Source organism: Bombus fervidus, chromosome 5 (genome assembly GCF_041682495.2).
Source record: "Bombus fervidus isolate BK054 chromosome 5, iyBomFerv1, whole genome shotgun sequence".
Taxonomy (NCBI): domain Eukaryota; kingdom Metazoa; phylum Arthropoda; class Insecta; order Hymenoptera; family Apidae; genus Bombus; species Bombus fervidus.
In genome coordinates, this window is record NC_091521.1 from 18,000,399 (window position 1) to 18,016,730 (window position 16,332).

The following is a 16,332-nucleotide window of genomic DNA, read 5'->3' on the forward strand; positions in this document are numbered from 1 at the left end:
AACGGTACATTAACGGAAGTTAGGTCTATAAGAATTGCAGTTTATATTACAGCATTTTAATTAGCATACTTTACAGTGAAAACTAAGTAGATACAAGTTACAACATCAAGCATTTTTCACTTTCTGCAGCATTATATTATTCTTCGGTGCACCTTTGATGAAAATCGTTTTGCAGTTTCAGAAAAAGATAAAGGATAAGGATTTGTTGCTACTTTATACAGTTAAATGATACTAATGTAGCTTTTAAATGTTGCATTATTATTATTATAAAGGTAAAGTGGAGCGTTATTGTTCCTGGATATTTTCTACGATGAAAACATGTACAATGTTAATTTGTGATTTTTTATAGAGATTTGAGAGAAAAATCTAACGAATTTTATAATTGAGTGCAGTATATAATATTTTTGCATTTGTTATGAGATTTTTATTATTTTTTCAATATATCAAATACTTTTAATCTTTGTCTTGCATTTTTTGAGAAACAGAATTCCATTTTAATTTAGACAAAAATGTATAAGTAGAAAATTGAATTGGATATACATCTTGGCGATTGTTCCATAGTATCCTTTCATTAATATCAGCAAATAATGCAGCAAATTTTAAATTATTGTAATTTTGAATAATGTAATTTACACTATTCTTATCCAGATAGAGATGTTTGCTCAATGCAAGAAAATTATTACGATAGAACAATAGTTTCTTAAATATTAAAAATTTTTCCTTATTTTACAATCTTTGAATAGTAGTTTACAACTGCTTGGTTAGATTCATTAGTTTTACGGTAATAAATTTACACAGCGGTAATCATCAAAGGAATCCATTTTCGCCGTTTTAATGCAGATAAATGTCGCAAAAGGGAGTAAATGTGGTTTTGTAAATTAACAGTTACTTAAGGATCTTAATACAAACTATGAGTTTGAAATAGAGATACATGAAATACATAAGAGGGGAATGGTGGTATGATTTATAAAAACAAACAAATAACAATGCCAATAAAAACAAATACTATCTTGCATTTCTATTATTTATTAAGGAAAAGTAAATGTACTTAATAAGGCAGTTAGACCGTTTAACCCTTTCTGCCCCTTCCTTTATTTTTGCCTTTTATCCTTTTTCTGACTCCCATAGATTGTTCTGTATCATCATCCTCATTGTCATCTTGATGCTTCTTTCGTTTACCTAATTTTTTACTGTCCTCGATATCTTTCATTTCCTAAAATACGATAGTGTTTATAATTATTACTATCATTATCGTTGTTGTTATTATTAATATTGTTGCAATAATCAAATAGCAAATAACTGATTGTACCATTTTTACAATACGTTGTGCTTCAGCTACTCTTTCTTGAAGCACCATTACTTCCTCTTCTTCAGTCGGATATAATGGTAATTGTTTTGATATCAATTGTTCTATTCTTTGATACAATTCTACGTCATACTGTGTTACAAATGTGATGGAACGACCAGAACGACCAGCACGTGCAGTACGTCCAACTCTATGTATATAATCTTTACTATGTGTAGGTATATCGAAATTTATTACAATATCTACATGAGGAATATCGAGACCCCTATAAAAAGAAACATATATCACGAAAAAAATAAATTAAATAAGCTGAATATCATATACCTACCTGCTAGCAACATCTGTGGAAATAAGTATAGATCGATTTTTCGCCTTGAATTTAGTAAGAGCAGCTATTCTCTTATTTTGTGACATTTGTCCATGCAAAGGAACAGCAGTAAAGCCCAAATTTCGTAAAAGAAGAGCAGTTCTAACTGTATTGTTGCAAGTCGCACAAAATATCATAAAACTGTTACCTGCTAATTCATTTAAGATATGTACAAGATATACATCCTGCAACATGAAATTTTATTGTAAAAAAGAAATTTCTACAAAAATGAAAAAATTATTTTTTCTCGTACCTTGAATTTAACTGGGATAAAAACATAATATTGCTGTAATTTTTCAACAGTTTGGTACTTTGTTGAAACTTCCACTTTAACAGGGTTTCGCAAAGATGCTCTCTGTAATTTCTGAACCTTTTTAGTCATTGTTGCAGAAAACAACAATGTTCTTCTTTCTCGAGGAATTACCCTTAAAATTTTATCTACTTCAACTTCAAAATCCATATTCAAAATTCGATCTGCCTCATCCATAACCTTTTAAAAGATTGGAACAATAAGTGCATCAATTTTTTATCACGCATATATAATAAAACTACTACTGTTACTTACCAAGAATTTTAAAGAACGTAGATTAAAACCTTTTGTGTTTTCTAAGTGGTCAACTAATCTACCTGGAGTGGCAATTAAGATATGTGGCTTTTTTGCCAGTAACAATGCCTGAGACATCATGTCCATTCCACCTACTATTACTGCACATTTTACTCCAATACTTGACCCTAGAATAAAATAACATTATATGTAATAATCATGAGTACATTATTCTAAATTACTACAAAATGAAATATTTACATTACCTAAAGCTTCAAATTGTTCTGATATTTGGAAGGCTAGTTCTCTGGTAGGTGTTAAAATTAGAGCAAAATATCTTTGTGGATTTTCTAACAGTGCCTGTAATATAGGAATAGCAAAGGCTGCAGTTTTACCGGAACCAGTTTCTGCTAATCCTATTACATCTTTACCTAATAAATTTTAAATTCAATTTGACAAAAAGTACTTCAATTTAATTCTAGTTCTTTTATTTTTCATATATATATGTCTATTTCTCTTTTCATTTTACCTTCAAGGGTTAACGGAATAGCTTCACATTGAATTTTTGTAGGTGATTTCCATTTTAAATCTTCACATGTTTTACACAATGTGTCTACAATCCCCTAGAAATATTAACAATTAACATAATATTAATGAAATATTAACATAATATTTGTATTTTATTCATATTCTTCCTAAAAGAATAAAATATTTAAGATATATGTTAATGAATATTAAATACTGAATAATTATTAATCATGTATCTCAAATACCGCAAGAATATAATAATATGAAATGAAGATAAAGATAAATTTTATATATATTTTTAAATATATTTATTTTAATTAAATATAGGGTGCAATTCAAGTATATTTCAAATATAATATTAATTTCTAAATGTTATATTCTTATAATTACGAATATATTTTTGTATTATTACGTTAAATAATTTATTCAATTGTTACATTAAGTTTAATGTATATGTGATTATAAAAGGACATATGGAATACTTTTTTTGTTTTGATTAGGTTAGATGTGTGTTACAGACATTTTTCAACTTACCAAATCTTTCCATGTCAGTTCCTTTATATTTTCTTCATCCTGTTGTTTTGTTGGATTACTTTCTTCCATTTTGTAATCATTAATATACTATATTAATAGTAATAACAATAAATTTTTAATTTTACACACACATTATAACTTATTCCTCACAAGTTTGAAAACATTTATGCTAGAAATTAGGAGAGAAGAAATGACAGTGCTCACACCCGTAGTTCTAGTTGTTTCATATTACAAGTGCTGCACCATGTGGCCAAGTACTGAGTTTAATTGACATTAGAATATATAAGAACTTATAAAATTAGGGATCTGCTGTTCGGTTTGGTTCCACTCTAGTATAGACAAGAACGTATTGAGTAACAAGAATTGAAATATATTTACTAATAGTAGTATGAATAATTAAATAATATATCATAACGATATTTTTATTAATACGTATCATATTTTATATAATAATAACAACCTTACACGTGTAACACATAAAAGCTTTTCATTAAGAACATAATTTTATTCGTAATTGTTAACGAACATTGTTTTAAATATGTTCTCTATTTCTCAATTTCACCAACTTGAAAGTTGAAAGAATACTATACTTAAGTTTGTTCCAGGGATTTCTGTAGCACCTGTGGAGAGAGATACAAGGCATCTCAAGGTACACAGAAGGAATTGAAAGTTTTGAAATGTAAATTTATTTCATAAGATGTTCTCCTCCCTGTTTATTTTAGATTTATTGTAGCTTTTTATATAAATAGGAATTCCAGATTCTTTATATCTCCGATTATATAGTTTAAATGTGATTTACAATTAGATAGGACAGTAATGTAATGACAGTGTAATGTAATGTAATGTAATAGTAATAACGTAGAATAGATGATTTTTTGTTTGTTTTTGACTCTCAATTATTCTACATTGTCATGACAATAAATGTTGTAAAATATTGTTGCAAATTCAAAATAGTACTTTATATAACGTTATACGATTAATTTGAGATTTAATTGAAATTTTGTTTTCAGGGAGGGTCTTCATATGCAGCCAACCTCCACGTGGTGAGACCCGGGCTATCGTTTTTATTTGACATATAATTACTAATTGTATTATATTATATGATATAATTATGAATTATATAGCAAGTAATATGAGCTAATTGATTGCTATTGCGATTATGTTTTTATAGGTCCTATCAATTCCTTCAATGATTTTAGGAGTATCCGAAGGAAAGCTTTCCGTTAAAGTTGAGGAGGATTCGCGCCCGAAAAGATATCAAGAAAGAAGGACGCAAGTCTCAAGAATCGAGAGGGAGGGCGAAGAGCAGTTGAGATGTCCTCAACGGCAGAAATTTATTTATTTTCTTTGTTTTCTGTTAATAAATTATTATATTCTGACATTTTGTACCATTTTTAATACTGTTTTATATCATCGTTGTCATCGTGGAGAAATATAGTAAACAATTAATTTCTCTCTCTTACAGTTAGTTTCATTATTGCACGATTTTGTCATTCTTATATTTGTCTATCTCGGGTAGAAAAGTAGATATGAGCTTTTCCGTAAGACCGTATAATTAAATAGATTCTTGTAGCGTGGAAATCAATAGGTTCTTGTCTATGCTAGTGTGCAACCAAGCAGGGCAGATCCCTAATTTCTTATATAAGGTAATAATCAACTAAATTCAGCAACTGGCCGCATGGCGCAGCACTAGTCCGGGAATAACCAGGTCCATAAGCGTGGGTACTCTCATTTCCTCTTTGAAATTAGTATACCTAGAACCTGCTACAATTTATGCTTACTGATTAAATATTTTAATGCAGAGTATTTAAATATTTTCTAAGTACTTATATATTAATGGGGTAATTTTACATATTTTTGTCTTGTAAGCATTGAAAAATTTGTATATTTTATTCCTGTAATGGTTCTATATAGATAGTATATAGAAAAGCAAAAGAGATAGGGGGAAATGAAATGTGAGAAAAAAGAAAAAGGAAGGAACATGCATGATTGGTTCGAAATCTAGTAACTTATTGCGTATCCGCCTTGATACGTAAAACATATTATTACGAATCGGTGATGTTATCTTTTGATGACAATTTTAAATATCGTGGAATTTCAATATTTTAACTTATATATGAATTTATGCAAATTTAGGTAAATTTATGTTTAATATCATATATTATATGTTATGCTTTTTGTCGCATAAATGTGTTTCTGTTGTATTACCAGGGTGAGTAAGGAGATCGCCGGTGATTATCGTTGGTAATTCGCTTACTTTTGACTGAATTTTTCCCATAAGCATCGGCGATCACCATATTCTTCTGTGGTTACGTAATATAGAGTGCATAAAACGAAGTTAAAGATACGATCACAAGTGGCGCTGTTGCATTGAATGTTCTACAATGGTGGCTTCGGTCTACCGTTTATTTCGTAATAAGTTTGTTTAAAAGAGGTTTTCGAAAATTCTGTGTGTATTCATTGTTCAACCGATTCTTTTGTATGAACGTGAACCGACGGTAGTGATGTCCACGTACACATTCTCACAGAAGGTACTTACATCCATACCTCCGGAGAAAGGTAGTTTTCCACTCGATCATGAGGGTGTCTGCAGAAAGCTTATGATCAAATATATGCGTTGTTTGATCGACAATAAGAACGAAAACACAATGTGTCGAAATGTTATAAAGGATTACCTTGGTTGTCGGATGGATAATGAGCTTATGGCGCGAGAAGATTGGTCTAATCTCGGTTTTTCTGATGAGGTCAAGGAGACATAACAGCAGCGATTTATTACTAATCGATTGTCGCGACGTTGTAGATCACCGCTCTTATCACTTGGCTGGTATTTATGAACTTTTTCGCTGGTCATTCTTGTTTCACTTTAGAAAATACTCCCACGAATTTTAAGAATATATTTACAAATTTTTAGCAACATATAACTTACGTATGTACATCACAAATTATAAATAATATATATGTAGCGGCACATGAGTCATAGGACGAGGCGAAGCGAGAGCGACTCATGTTGTTGCTGTGCCTAGGAACACGGACATCGCCTCGACACACGAAATTAACATTAAATTATCTCCGGGCAAAAACAATGTCGTCGTTGAGAGCAACTGTTGATCTAAGACAAATTTGAATTTTTCGACTCCCACCCGACCAGTACAGATAAGCGGACGCGATCGCGAACGAGCAGTTATTACCGAGTTATTACCGATATTTATTTAAAAGGATTTGTGAACGACGATGACTCGACATTATCAATAGAAAATTTCTTTCTGATATACAGCCAAATTAAAGTGATTGTAGTGCAGTGAAGAGACTTGGAAGCAAATCATTAAATATTCAAAATAAACTGTTAGAAATAATAATACATTTAATATAGAGAATAATATATGTAAGAGGAAGAGAAATTATTGTCTATCTCATACAATATCGATCTCTTTTAATTATAGTTTTCAGTTATTCAATGTAATTTAGACATTTTGCATCAGAAGGCCTAATATATAGGGATATATTATATATATTTCAATATTGTTGTAATTTCACATCGTCTGTTGATATAACCGATAGAACAGAACTAAATAACACATTAAAAAAAAGAAGCAAACGTAAATTTGTGAAAATGTCAAGCACCTCTAGAAAAAAGATACTAGTTGGTTGTACCGGTAGCGTTGCAACAATTAAATTGCCACAATTAGTAGAGAAGTTATGGCAGAATAATTTGGATGTAAGGGTAGTAGTCACCGAAAAGGCTAAACATTTCTTGAAAGAAGCAGAACTGCCTCCAGGAACTCAAGTATTATCTGACACTGTAGAATGGGCAGCTTGGCAAGATAGAGGCGATCCTGTATTACATATTGATCTGGTAAAATGGGCTGATTTATTTTTAATCGCTCCACTAGATGCCAATACCCTTGGTAAAATAGCCAGTGGCATATGCGATAATATCTTAACTTGTGTCGCACGTGCCTGGGATCCAGCGAAACCTTTGATTTTTTGTCCTGCCATGAATACAAAAATGTGGGAACATCCTGTTACTGCACCACAGGTACGTAGTATGATATTTAAATATATAATATTCTTTATATATATTATACATAAATATCTCTCTTTAATCATATTTATGGTTTAAGTTAATTGGATTTAAGATCGGGCAATTCTTTATCATAGAATTAATCTTCAAACTAGTGGTTATGGGAAAAAGTTTTGTAACGTTTTAATTAAATTAGACAAGATAAGCAATGAAAATCTGTTTTAGTGGAATTACTCGAATTTAATTTTTTTGTCTTTATAGTTTACTAAATTAGAATAGTAAAAATTTGAAAAAAAAGAACCTGGTAAACTTGAAAAGTTTGTTGGAAAAAAAAAAACACTTTAATAGAATTTATTAAACATAAATCTGCGGTATTGTGTGATTAAACTTGATTATTCTTATCTTTTCTTAGATAGCTCTGTTAAAGTCTTGGGGATATAAGGAGGTTACATGCATTTCTAAAACTCTTATGTGTGGCGATGTAGGAATAGGTGGAATGGCAGAAGTAGACAGTATCGTTCAAACTACAATGAGGTTGCTTAATCCTTGGGATCCATATTCGCCGCCGGATTTGCGCCTTTAGCATCAGGAAGTTAAAGTGAAACATTCAACGAAGCTTTATCGTCATACGTATAACATGTGAAAAATCTTGCGAAGAAAAGATATTTAAAAGCGAAAGAATAACGCGCACTATGATGGAATTTAAATAATTTATGCTCATAGTGAAATTCGAGTTCAGTCGCAAGTATCGACTTGTAAGATTACGCTTTCCCGAGGACACTATGTCGCGATATTTTGCTGCTCAAACGAAACGTCTAAAACAATTGCTTTAAGAAGAGTAAATAAAGCAGAGTCCGTTTGTTCACTCGCCAAAATAAAATGTAAAAAAATGTAAAAATGTTCTGTTAACATATCGTTCAACGTTGATACAGTAAATAAATATGTACATGTTTTTGTTAAATATATGAGTTAAACGAGACAACATAATTTAAGGCTCCCTTGATATTTCTTTCTTTTTAAAAACAACTTCTCGCTTCGTATATTTTATAATTCACAATTAAACTGTTCATGCAGTGAAAAGAGTCGTTTGGAAAGATAAAAAATTCACAAATTAGGATAAGTCATCGTTTATTATTAAAATTTTCGTTGAAATTATTTAAAAATTACTTTATTAAAATTATTTTATATATACTCGGTATAAGGAAAACGGTGTGCGTGTGTACGTGCGCGCGCGCGCGCACGCGCGTTTGTGTATTTCTTTGTTTGTGTGTTAAAATTTGGGGCGCATATGCATATACGCACAAATATTTATACACGACTTCACATAAATATCACAGTTTACAAATATTTATTAAAATACGCTATAAAAAATATCCCGAGGAAGAAGGTCGATCGTGACGACGCGTTGCTCGAGGCCATGATTTTTGATTTTCTTGGATAACTTTCCACATCGTTCGTTTCCAATTCCGGAGGGCAGTCCATCCAAAACGGGGCTGATAATTTTTGCTTTTCGTGTGCAACCTTCATTCTTTGATCGTCGAATTCCCAAAAGCCTTTTCCTTTGAAAAAGTATGTTTTGCCTAAAAGATATACACGTTTCATCATTTTTATCATATAACGATTACATATACTTGATATTGCGATTATCACAATCGATTCCACGAATACAGACCATCTTTCCATTGGAAAACAGCGTCGATGTCGGTTCCAACACCAGCGAACATGCTTATATTTCTTGGATAGTCGAGTTCTATGTGGTTTACTGATTCATCAAACCTGTACGAATATCATAATCGTTAAAAAATTTAATCTTCATAATCGTTAAATTAAATTCGATTTAAATCATTTGTTTCCGCTGAATATAATTTTCGCCCGTTTCAAAGCTATGTGTTGACGTTACGTATGTTCTAATTTCATTTTAACTTTGATATCAATCGCAGATAAAACATTTTTGTTCGATACCTCCAATACTCGGATCCACTAAAGAAGTAAGTTCTTCCATTGTGTCCCCAAATCATCGCACCGTCGATTTTTTCCAATGATTCTGGCAATCCCAGTTTAGTTAATGGCTTTGGATAACCCGGTTCGAGATTGTTGGCGTTGAAAACATAGTACCTTTTGCCGATAAAGAAAACGATTTTCTTGTCTGGCCTCTCGTACACTGCATCCACGTGATCGATGTTCTCAGGCAGATTAAACAAACGCGTGATCTCCGCTGGATATCCCTCGTACAATCCTTGGTCACCGATTCTCCATAAATACTACGAAAGACACAGATTACGATAAATTAGTATTACATTTCTTTATTTCTATTCGATCGCTGTATATCTCTTTTATTCTATATCGTGGAGAAAATTTTTCAATAAAACGTTTATCGATACGTCGAACGTCCAAAAATGAAATTTCCACGCGTACATCGAGGATGTTGACAATTTGCAATCTCACGCGACAACTTACTCGTCCTTTGAAAACAAAAATTTCCCTGCGAATAATGCTGATGGCATCGTAGCTGGTATCGCATTTATCCGGTTTATCGTTTTTGGGTGTCGGCGTTGTCCATCGGTGCCTTGGCCTTTGCGTGTACGGTGTCCTGACGGTGGTGGTAGTGGTGGTGGTAGTGGTAGTGGTAGTGCTGGTGGTAGTAGTAGTAGTAGTGGTACTAGTGGAGGTGGTGTGATGTTTGTGAGGTTTGTGAGGCCTCTGAGGTCTGTCCTCCGGCCTCTCTGGTCTCTCTGTTCTGTAATCCGGCTTTTGAGGGTAGCGATCAGGGCGGCGAGGCCTGTCGTCGTTTGGATAGTGATTTGGCCTGGTTGGTCGTGTTCTCCATGGTCTGTACGTCGTCCCAACGCTTGTCGTAGTTGTCCGGGCCGTTGTAGGTCGTTCCGGAGGTGGCGGACCACCTGGTATCTTGGCCCAGAGTTTCTCTTCGGGTGCACCTGTAACACACGATCACGAGGTACTCGTTAAACAACTATCACGCAGATAATAAATCGATCGTTCGCTTCAACTATTTTAATATCCATTAAGATCGGAAATAAAGTATAGTTTAAAAAATCCAGGGCTTGAAATATTCTTTTTTCGCTTCTTACTCGATATGGTGTTAAACGATCGATAAAATAAGACGAAAGTAAAATTCGGTGTACCGAGTAGCAAAATATTCGATAAATAGCTGCAAGTATAATTTAATTAATGTACACCGATAATTCGAATCGTTTCGCACAGATCGATAAAACTGGGATGAAAGGTACGATAAGCCGTAAATCGTTATCTTCCTGGAAACATATGCAGAGACGTAAAGATTTACTATCCCGCGAAGATGGTTCAGCCCTGAATTCATTTTCAATACGAAAGAGACGAAAGGAGAAGAGAAAAGCGTATTCTTGTGTTTCGAAATTGAATCAATTCAACGCATCTTTCACGGCATTACTTTTTAATGCCGAAACAAACAACTATTTCCGTATCTTGATATCGAACACAACGTCAGCCTCCCAGACTCTACGTTCGGCAACCAGACGTAAAATCGGATTACATTATCCGCACAGAACTAGTTTTATTTATAATTCAGGATAAGAAAACAAAGGCGAATCTCGAGCTATCTGTATGTTCCAATCGTGTACAAGATGTAATTTCGTTTTTTCATTGTTTGTAAAAATCGTTATTAATTTATTATTTCTACGTTAAATGATAAATGACCTCGTAGAACTTTTAGAGTGAAAGTTATTCGCGGAACACGTCTTTCGGTGATCAAAGTTTTTAGATATTCTGCGACTTGCATCACTGCAGATGTTCCAAGCTGTAACTACAAGCTTTCCATTTAAACCAAAAGTATATCGTGCACGTACTTTTATGGGGATATTAATGCTTACCAAATTACCATATAAAATTGAATCTTTCCTATTTAGAATAGGATTAATTAGAATTAATTAACTCGAGAAATGTCTTTGACTCGAGGTTGAAGACGAAAAGAGTCTCTGAGAATTTAAGATGTCAATTCATCGATGTTGTCATCAAAAACATTGTAATTGGAATTTTGAATGTATCGTCACTGTAATTACATCGATAGTCAAAGAGATGATGTTAGACGGGTCAGTTTTTTCATTTTCATTCTCTGTCTGTTTATTCGTTTCTCTAATCTCTCCCTCCCTCTCTCTCTCTCTCTCTTTCTATCTTCACCACAGCAGCCGCGTGCAGATTCCGTTCGCTAATTGGTAGCTCCCTCACGAATATTAATTATCATTCGATTCTGGGACACACGCCGTTCCTGAATAATGCAATAATGCAGATAGTACGGGGTTGCGCATGATATATACATACTTTGCATGCCGCGATGTATTATGCATAACGTTTATTGCCATTGACTTCTCGTTCGTATACCTGACTCCAGCTATTTATAATGGAGTTTTCAAGAAACCTCGGTGGTTTGACTATTAATTTTGGTTTGTTTTGCTTTCGTTCGACTGTTCATTTTGCTCAGGTTGACCGATAGAAGAACCAGCGGATGAATTGGTAATAGAAAAATATATCGAAATAAATAAAGGTGAATAAATAAATAAATAATAAGTATACTATCGAGATATGTATAATTTTATGTGCCGGACTAGACTGGCCGTGTAGTAGTGACACGCGTATGTGAATACGAGTGTGCGGAAGTATGTGTGTGCACAGTATCTGGAAAAGCAGACGAACGCAACTGTTCCGTTGACAGTGTGGTATGGAAGAGACTGCCGAGACGCGTGCAAACGTGTATCCACGAAGATCCTGGAAATCGTTTATTAAATAAATCTAAAACTATTTTAATACGAATTCTAAGTATAACCTTAGCGTCCCTTTACTTTTATTTCGGCAATTAAGATCCACAATTTTCAACGTATATGTTACGCCGTATGAAGCGGCCAACAAGTCAGCCCTTATTACCTGACTGTCAACGGCCCTCATACCGTTATTCTGACCTTCTACAGACCCACGGACCCACCATATACTCTAACGATAGTTTAATGTCTAACGTATATAGATGGGTCGATCGGTCTGCACTAAAATTACGGGACGTAGAGTCCCAAAAAGTACTTTACGTTTACAGCGGGTTATTCACCACTACCTGGAATTTATTACGTGCTGGTAACAATCACGAATAAAACGGGTATCTGCCATACGGAAAGAGCGGATGTGTATACAAAGAAAAAAGAGACTTCATCCCAAAAAACAATATCATCCACTACCTAAGACGGTAGAAAGTCTCCTACTCCCGAGATGGCGAAAGAACGAACTGTGAGTCGAGTCTAGGCCAGTCTGTGCCACACATCTCCCGGGTTCCTTTGGCTCTTCAAGCCCTCGCGACAGTCAAGTCAACCGTTCGTACGACAATCGGGCGTTCATATTAACTCTACGTTCCGTCTAAGTAATCAAATTCATCGACTTCGCTTGTGTATGAGAGTGTGTATCCGTGTAAAATAGAAATAAATATATATATTAATAAAACTGTAGACTATAGTTTTATTCCAACTGAACTACCCCTATTATCCCAAAAGAAATACGGGGATCGACTTGCTCGTGGTGTCGATTGATACAATCGTAACGGGAATTTACGACACCCGTTGACGCGCCTCCTCGCGAACGCGTCTCCCCGCGACTGGCCGAATTTACAGTATATAATGTATGCTGATCCAGATCGCTCTTATAGTGTTACGATACAATAGAAGAAGCGTAGGGAGCGCATTCATACGTTAGGTTGTCCGAGAAGTGTCTTTCTTTTAGAGACACGTCTTTTACAACGATGCATTTTTGTACAAACGTGAAACCTAATCTGTCGAACGTTGTGATCTTTATTTTGATAGAACAAAATGGATCGTACGTAATTCGATAAAATAATACAAAACGGAAAATGTGCATCCATTATTTTTTTACAAAACGAAAGAAACTTTTCGGACGACCTAATATTTATAGGAAAGGACATTATCAAAAAATTGATCTTGTAACTCTAACTAAAGGGTACAAGATACGGCAATAGAGATCTGCTTATAGCTCTTTTCTTTCTAGAGCTTGTAATCCAAAACAAAATTTATATTCAAAGGCGCAATAATATGCATCTCTGCTTATTCCGAATTCTTTTCTTTCACTAAATTGTCTTCTCTTCTTAACAGCGGTCTCCAGGTCGCGGGTATACAAGAGAAAAGGTGTAGAGTTTTTCTTCTTTCCTTCGAGTAATTACTTCAACAAATTTCATGCCAGCTTTAACAATCGTGTCAAATTATAATGTATATGGGTATTCTTTTTCTCTGTTTTCGTCGAATATTCATCCAATTTTTGCTCCTTCGATCGCAGGAAAGAAGAGAAAATTACGATCAAAAAAAAAAAAAAAAAAAAAGAAAAAGAAAGAACATTTCCTTTCTACAAGGAATAACCTGAAAGATTATTACAATGACGATTGATTTTCACACGGATAGCAGAAATTTACGTCTATGACAAAAATAACTTCAAATTCATCGATCTTATTGTTAAATAGATGGTACATTTATACTGTACGTGTGAGAGTGTATATATATGAGCGTCGAAGGTCTCAGTTGAGATAAAAGCGATTAAAAGCGGTTAGAAGTTATTAAAAGCCGTTAGAAGTGATTAGAAGGAATCAGAAGATAACAAGCAATCAAGCGAGTAGTAGGTTGTCCAGTCCTTTAGAGAGTAACGTACACGTAGAGCTGAATAATTTGTAAATAAATTTTAAACTATTCGTTTTTCCAAATCCTCTCTATACCTTAAACACTTATTTTATTCGGAGCGTTAAAAACGATTTTACGAAATAACGCTACGAGTTAGGATGCTGCTACCTTCCTGCTTTTTGCTTTCCAGTCCACCGGATTACGTCGCTGATTCAAGAACCAGTAACAAAGTGATTCGCGATTAAGCGACACGCTTCTTCGTGCTAATGAGTTTTTATCGTTTCCGCTACATCGGCAGATCGGAGGCTAAAAGCTGGCGTAAAAGCTTCGTTTTTCCTATGTCCGTGACGGAGAATATGCGCGTACATAAACAATTTTATCAGAACCTAGTGCACGATTTCGTAGGAGAAAAATCGTATTTAAAAGTCATACTTTAACCGAGTTTTCCTGCGGTTTATAAACGGCACCTCTATGTTATTACGTTGATTAATGCGAATAGTTTGTACGTCGGTGTTCTCGAGTACGTGTAACAGCAAAATTTGACGAAAAAAAGGGAAATCACGTGGAAAAAGAAGAAACACGAAAGGATAAAGGAAATATCAGCTTTGAAGTGGTAGACTCGAACGAAGCTGTCGATTATACAGAGCACGGTGTGTCCGGAGAAGTGAAGTTTCAACAGGAAAAAAATAGGAAAGAAAGGAGAAGGTGGGATCGTTCGGGAAAGGAAGAGTTACGGGAAAATCGGGGTAATTAAGACAAGAAGCAAATTGTCCTGAGAGGAACGTTTATGAAACGTCGCGTTACGATGCAACGAAAAGAGAGATATTCTCCTCGTCGAACTGAAAGAAACAGAGAGGAGAAGTCTCGAGAGATTTGCGTTATTTTTTCTACGTTTTTCTCTTTTAACTTTATCTCTTTCTCGAAACAAGCATCGATGCACGCAAGATTCGAATATCAAAACCCTTTTCGTCGACTTTTCTTACTTTTTGGGTACACGACGATATAGCAAATTGCTTTTACGTATCGGCAACGTGTTTAATTTGCATGCTTCGTTTACACGAACGATCATAAAACGACCAAACGAATAGAAACATGATGAGACGTTAGAAGATGGCAAGAGTTTAAAGTTCCAACACGTATGAAACTTGTAATTTCTCGTAGTAGTTACGTTGGAAGATTTTAGATGAAATATTTACAGAGCATCTTACGTACTTCCATTTTACGTACAAGCCGCGATTATTCGCCTAATCGCGCTAATCTGTACCGGTGGTTAAGGTTGCGCGGTTCTACTCTGCACGGAATTCGAACAAAAACAAAAACGCTAACGCCCTACAGTTTGTTTTCATTTAAGTTAGGATTTTTGGATGTTCTCGTGACACATAGCCCGATCGATAAATAGCGGAAGCTGTGAAAAGCCGTCGTATCGCGATGTGTTTTTATCGCGAACGAAAGTTTGTCGAGCGATTTTTATATCTGCACCGTGCGTTGCGCCGTATACGTATTCAGCCGATAACCTATGCTACAAATGAACATTGCAAATACACACGAAGTTTGCTTTTTCAAGTAGTACCACATTCGTTTCACGCGACCATCGGTTTATTCGTAGGTAAATATTCCCGAAACCACAACGGCACGAGCACCTATTCGCTGTTCTTCTTTTACAGGGATAGTCGATACCGTGAACGAAGGCGATGATCGTGTTAGCACATAAGAGTATTGCAAAAGTATTGGATTTTCTGTTTTCGTAAAAATATCGTTACCTATATTTCTCTGTTTATTTTCGAATGAAATTCAAAAATATAGTCAGTAACGATAGGATTGCTAACTATTTATGATTCAAATGGAGTTTAAAAACGAACGCAGTAAATCGAAACATTTGTCCTTTAAAGCATCGAATACGGAAATATTAGATTGTCTGGAAAGTGTTTTTCTTTTACGGACACGTCTTTTACAACTTTATACAAACATTGTTTTTTTATTTGGAAGAATTTTACAATCAATTCTCATTGAGAATTATAAGTAAATTATTCTAGCGTGGTACTATAACGTGAATAATAAATGATTATCGTATTTAAATCTAGAAGGTAATGTCTTTTTAGCCTGCGGATCTGATCCGTCGTGTCAAGTAATTGGGTTTTGGTAGTTGTTAACTCTTATGTCATATCTGTTACTGAATTTGGATATTTCTTCTTTAACCGTGGGTATCTTAAGGTCGCGATCCGATTCCTCGTTGAAAGGAGTTCGTTTCCACCGTCTGAAGCACTATCGTCGTCTACTATCTTGTCAGGTTCAAAATAATGCTAGTCATCGCTCCTATCGCTATCGAACATGTCCTTTTTGCATATTTTAGGCATCGCGTATAAGGTATTATAAAAAATA

The 16,332-nt window shown here is 34.3% G+C and overlaps 4 protein-coding genes across 12 annotated transcripts in view; 2 read left to right on the forward strand and 2 right to left on the reverse strand.

The window, feature by feature from the left end:
- Nucleotides 1-1,010: 1,010 nt before the first annotated feature.
- Pths (probable ATP-dependent RNA helicase DDX47) lies at nucleotides 1,011-3,483 on the reverse strand. The gene is made up of 8 exons (XM_072004204.1): nucleotides 3,280-3,483; nucleotides 2,747-2,840; nucleotides 2,484-2,648; nucleotides 2,239-2,405; nucleotides 1,927-2,163; nucleotides 1,635-1,858; nucleotides 1,310-1,571; nucleotides 1,011-1,213 (listed from the first exon to the last, which is right to left on the reverse strand). The coding sequence occupies exons 1-8, from the start codon at nucleotides 3,346-3,348 to the stop codon at nucleotides 1,070-1,072; spliced, it is 1,362 nt and encodes a 453-aa protein (XP_071860305.1). The 5' UTR covers nucleotides 3,349-3,483; the 3' UTR covers nucleotides 1,011-1,069.
- Nucleotides 3,484-5,528: 2,045 nt separating this feature from the next.
- Nucleotides 5,529-6,038, forward strand: LOC139987698 (cytochrome c oxidase assembly protein COX19). The gene has a single exon (XM_072004242.1). The coding sequence runs from the start codon at nucleotides 5,784-5,786 to the stop codon at nucleotides 6,036-6,038; it is 255 nt and encodes an 84-aa protein (XP_071860343.1). The 5' UTR covers nucleotides 5,529-5,783.
- A 263-nt stretch (nucleotides 6,039-6,301) lies between these two features.
- Nucleotides 6,302-8,129, forward strand: Ppcdc (phosphopantothenoylcysteine decarboxylase). Of its 2 annotated transcripts, none has more exons than XM_072004235.1 (2): nucleotides 6,302-7,315; nucleotides 7,401-7,549. In XM_072004235.1, exons 1-2 carry the CDS (start codon nucleotides 6,890-6,892, stop codon nucleotides 7,485-7,487), a joined length of 513 nt encoding a protein of 170 aa, XP_071860336.1. In that variant the 5' UTR covers nucleotides 6,302-6,889; the 3' UTR covers nucleotides 7,488-7,549. The 2 variants fall into 2 exon arrangements, with proteins under 2 accessions (XP_071860336.1, XP_071860335.1); XM_072004234.1 differs by lacking the exon at nucleotides 7,401-7,549 and adding an exon at nucleotides 7,713-8,129 and having other exon boundaries at nucleotides 6,487-7,315.
- Nucleotides 8,130-8,411: 282 nt separating this feature from the next.
- Mmp2 (Matrix metalloproteinase 2) overlaps nucleotides 8,412-16,332 on the reverse strand; it is a 108,751-nt gene continuing 100,830 nt past the window's right edge. For all 8 annotated transcript variants that reach the window (XM_072004193.1, XM_072004191.1, XM_072004198.1 and 5 more), the window contains 4 exons: nucleotides 9,758-10,236; nucleotides 9,263-9,561; nucleotides 8,973-9,076; nucleotides 8,412-8,880 (listed from right to left, as the gene is read on the reverse strand). In XM_072004193.1, the coding sequence (XP_071860294.1) occupies nucleotides 8,639-8,880; nucleotides 8,973-9,076; nucleotides 9,263-9,561; nucleotides 9,758-10,236 (1,124 nt within the window). In that variant the 3' untranslated portion in view covers nucleotides 8,412-8,638. The remainder of the gene's footprint in view (nucleotides 8,881-8,972; nucleotides 9,077-9,262; nucleotides 9,562-9,757; nucleotides 10,237-16,332) is intronic.